The following is a 2,496-nucleotide window of genomic DNA, read 5'->3' on the forward strand; positions in this document are numbered from 1 at the left end:
ATCATTCAACACACCTATGGGCGACGTTTGCCGTCGGAAGACCGCATGACCTAAGCCGCACCGCTCGGAACCGTGGCCCCGCCTGGATGAGCCAGGTAGAGGGGCCCTCACCGCTGCGCCGCCGACGCCGGACGATGCACACATCCAGAACACCCACGCGGATCTCCACCGCAACCATATTCCGAAGCCGCGGTGGAGGAAGGCCCGCCGCCGTCATCCCCCGCCTGGGCTTTGCCCCACGGAGCTCCGGCGGCGGCTCAATGCTCTAAATCGGATCGGGAGGGAGAGGATCGGGAGAAAGGGGGTCGAGGAGAGGGGCGGTGGCATGGACAGGGATGACGGCTGAATCCTGAAGGTTCGGTTCTTCGGAGAATCGCGACGAACGTGCGCCGACTTGTCATGTATTCGTGGCTAAGGCGATTTCGCACGTGTTATGCAGGCAGCGGAGTTGATTTTTCTTCGGTAGAAGCGCCGAGATGCATCCTCATATCGGCCCGTTTGCCGTCTCCTATCACGCGGACTTGTCACTGCCTCCTGGCGCACCCCGACCACGGCACCGGCGACCGGCGTGCGGCGCGGAGCCTGGCCACGTACATACATACGCTTTGTTCGCCGCGCCGTCGAGCGTTGATCGAGCCGGCGGTCATCTGGTCAAACTAATCAAGCTGCAGACGACCTTCGATCGGCGGCGACATATATAACATGATCCGCGCAGACACTCACGATCATTGCCAACTCCACGCATCATATCGTCTCGGCAATTAGACACCACTTGCAAGTTCCAACTACAATCCTCCGGCGAGCGGCGGACAAGTTCACGGCCATGGTTTCTTCCTCCCCTTCTTCTTCGAGGACGATGAGAGCCGTGCAGGACGACAAGTACGGTGGAGGAGCCGAAGGCCTCAAGGTACGTACGCCGGTACACGGCACGAATCGACTGGATGTACAAACACCCACTTAGACTGATTGACGTGTGCACTTTCAGCATGTGGAGGTGCCGATCCCGTCGCCCAAGAAAGGCGAGCTGCTGCTCAGGATGGAGGTGGCCAGCATCAACCGGGTGGACTGGAAGTTCCAGAACGGCAAGGCGCGGCCCTTCCTGCCCGGCAAGTTCCCCTTCACCCCCGTCTGCGAGCTCGCCGGCGAAGTCGTGGAGCTGGGCGCCGGAGTGAGCGGCTTCAGCCAGGGCGACAAGGTCATCGCCGTCAACTTCCCGGTACGTAAGAATTGATACATCAGCTGCAGTTTTCATGTGTAATTTGCTACCGTGGCCTGACGTACGTGCGGCGGTATTGTTGTGTTTGTTTATCAGGGCGGCGGCGGGCTGGCCGAGTACGCGGCGGTGCCGGCGTCGCAGGCAGCGCTGAGGCCGCCAGAGGTGTCCGCGGTGGAGGGCGCCTGCCTGCCGATGGCCGCGTTCACGGCGCTCGCCGCGCTCAGGAGGGCCGGGGTCGGCCTCGACGCCGGCGACGGCCCTCCCAAGAACGTGCTGGTGACCGCGGCCTCGGGCGGCGTCGGCACCTTCGCCGTGCAGCTGGCGAGCCTCGCGGGCCACCACCACGTCACGGCCACCTGCGGCGCGCGCAACCTGGACCTCGTCCGGAGCCTGGGGGCCGACGAGGCGCTGGACTATGGCACCCCGGAGGGCGCCGCGCTGCGCGGGCAGTCCGGGCGGAAGCACGACGCGGTGGTGCACTGCGGGGAGGGGTTCCCCTGGTCGGCCTTCGAGCCGGCGCTGGCCGACGCCGGCGGCGTGGTGGTGGACCTCACCCCGCGCCTCGCGTCCGTCGCCGTCGCGGTGCTCCATTGGGCGCTCTTCTCCAGGAAGAAGCTGATGCCGCTGATCGCGTCTGCCAAGGAGGAGGACATGGAGGCGCTGCTGGGCATGGTGAGTCAGGGGAAGCTCCGGGTGGTGATCGACTCGCGGTACCCGCTGAGCAGGGCGCACGAGGGCTGGGCCAAGAGCATGAGCGGCCACGCCACCGGTAAGGTCGTCGTCGACATGGGCGTCGCCGATGACACAGAGTGATGATGACACTACAATACGTAAATTCAAAGTAAATAGTTGCAGTGATACCGATTGCCGAAGAAGCTAGAGCTGCTCCCATCTGTCCAAGAATGTAAATTAAGAAGCCCATTGCGATACATCATGTGATTAATGACGTCTTGATAATCTTCCAATAATGCTAAACATACAAAAAGTCTTCATAATCTTCAACACGTTGAAGTGTTTCTACGGATTTGCTATTTCTCATGTGCCTGGAATTCCTTCTCGTGTCAGTCACTTTTTTCCTTCTTCTTCCTTTCTTGGCCGGACCTTGCAGGAGAAGCTCGCCGGAGAAAAACTAGCCCCACCATCTATCTTAGAGTGAAGACGTGAAGTAATGGCCCCATTATCTATCTTAGGGGTGGGATGAGAGGTGCGGGGGATCGCGGGAGGTTTTCATGGGTGATGTTGGGCTTAGAGGGATGGCCGGGGCGGTGGCTAGCAACGAC

At 61.3% G+C, this 2,496-nt stretch overlaps 1 protein-coding gene across 1 annotated transcript; it reads left to right on the top strand.

Annotated features, from left to right (window-relative positions):
• The first annotated feature begins 747 nt into the window (after positions 1 to 747).
• On the top strand, positions 748 to 2,155 carry LOC119297576 (quinone-oxidoreductase QR1, chloroplastic-like). Its single transcript, XM_037575314.1, has 3 exons — positions 748 to 907; positions 986 to 1,216; positions 1,313 to 2,155. Exons 1-3 carry the CDS (start codon positions 824 to 826, stop codon positions 2,027 to 2,029), a joined length of 1,032 nt encoding a protein of 343 aa, XP_037431211.1. The 5' UTR covers positions 748 to 823; the 3' UTR covers positions 2,030 to 2,155.
• Positions 2,156 to 2,496: the final 341 nt, after the last annotated feature.

This window comes from Triticum dicoccoides, chromosome 5A (assembly GCF_002162155.2).
Source record: "Triticum dicoccoides isolate Atlit2015 ecotype Zavitan chromosome 5A, WEW_v2.0, whole genome shotgun sequence".
NCBI lineage: Eukaryota > Viridiplantae > Streptophyta > Magnoliopsida > Poales > Poaceae > Triticum > Triticum dicoccoides.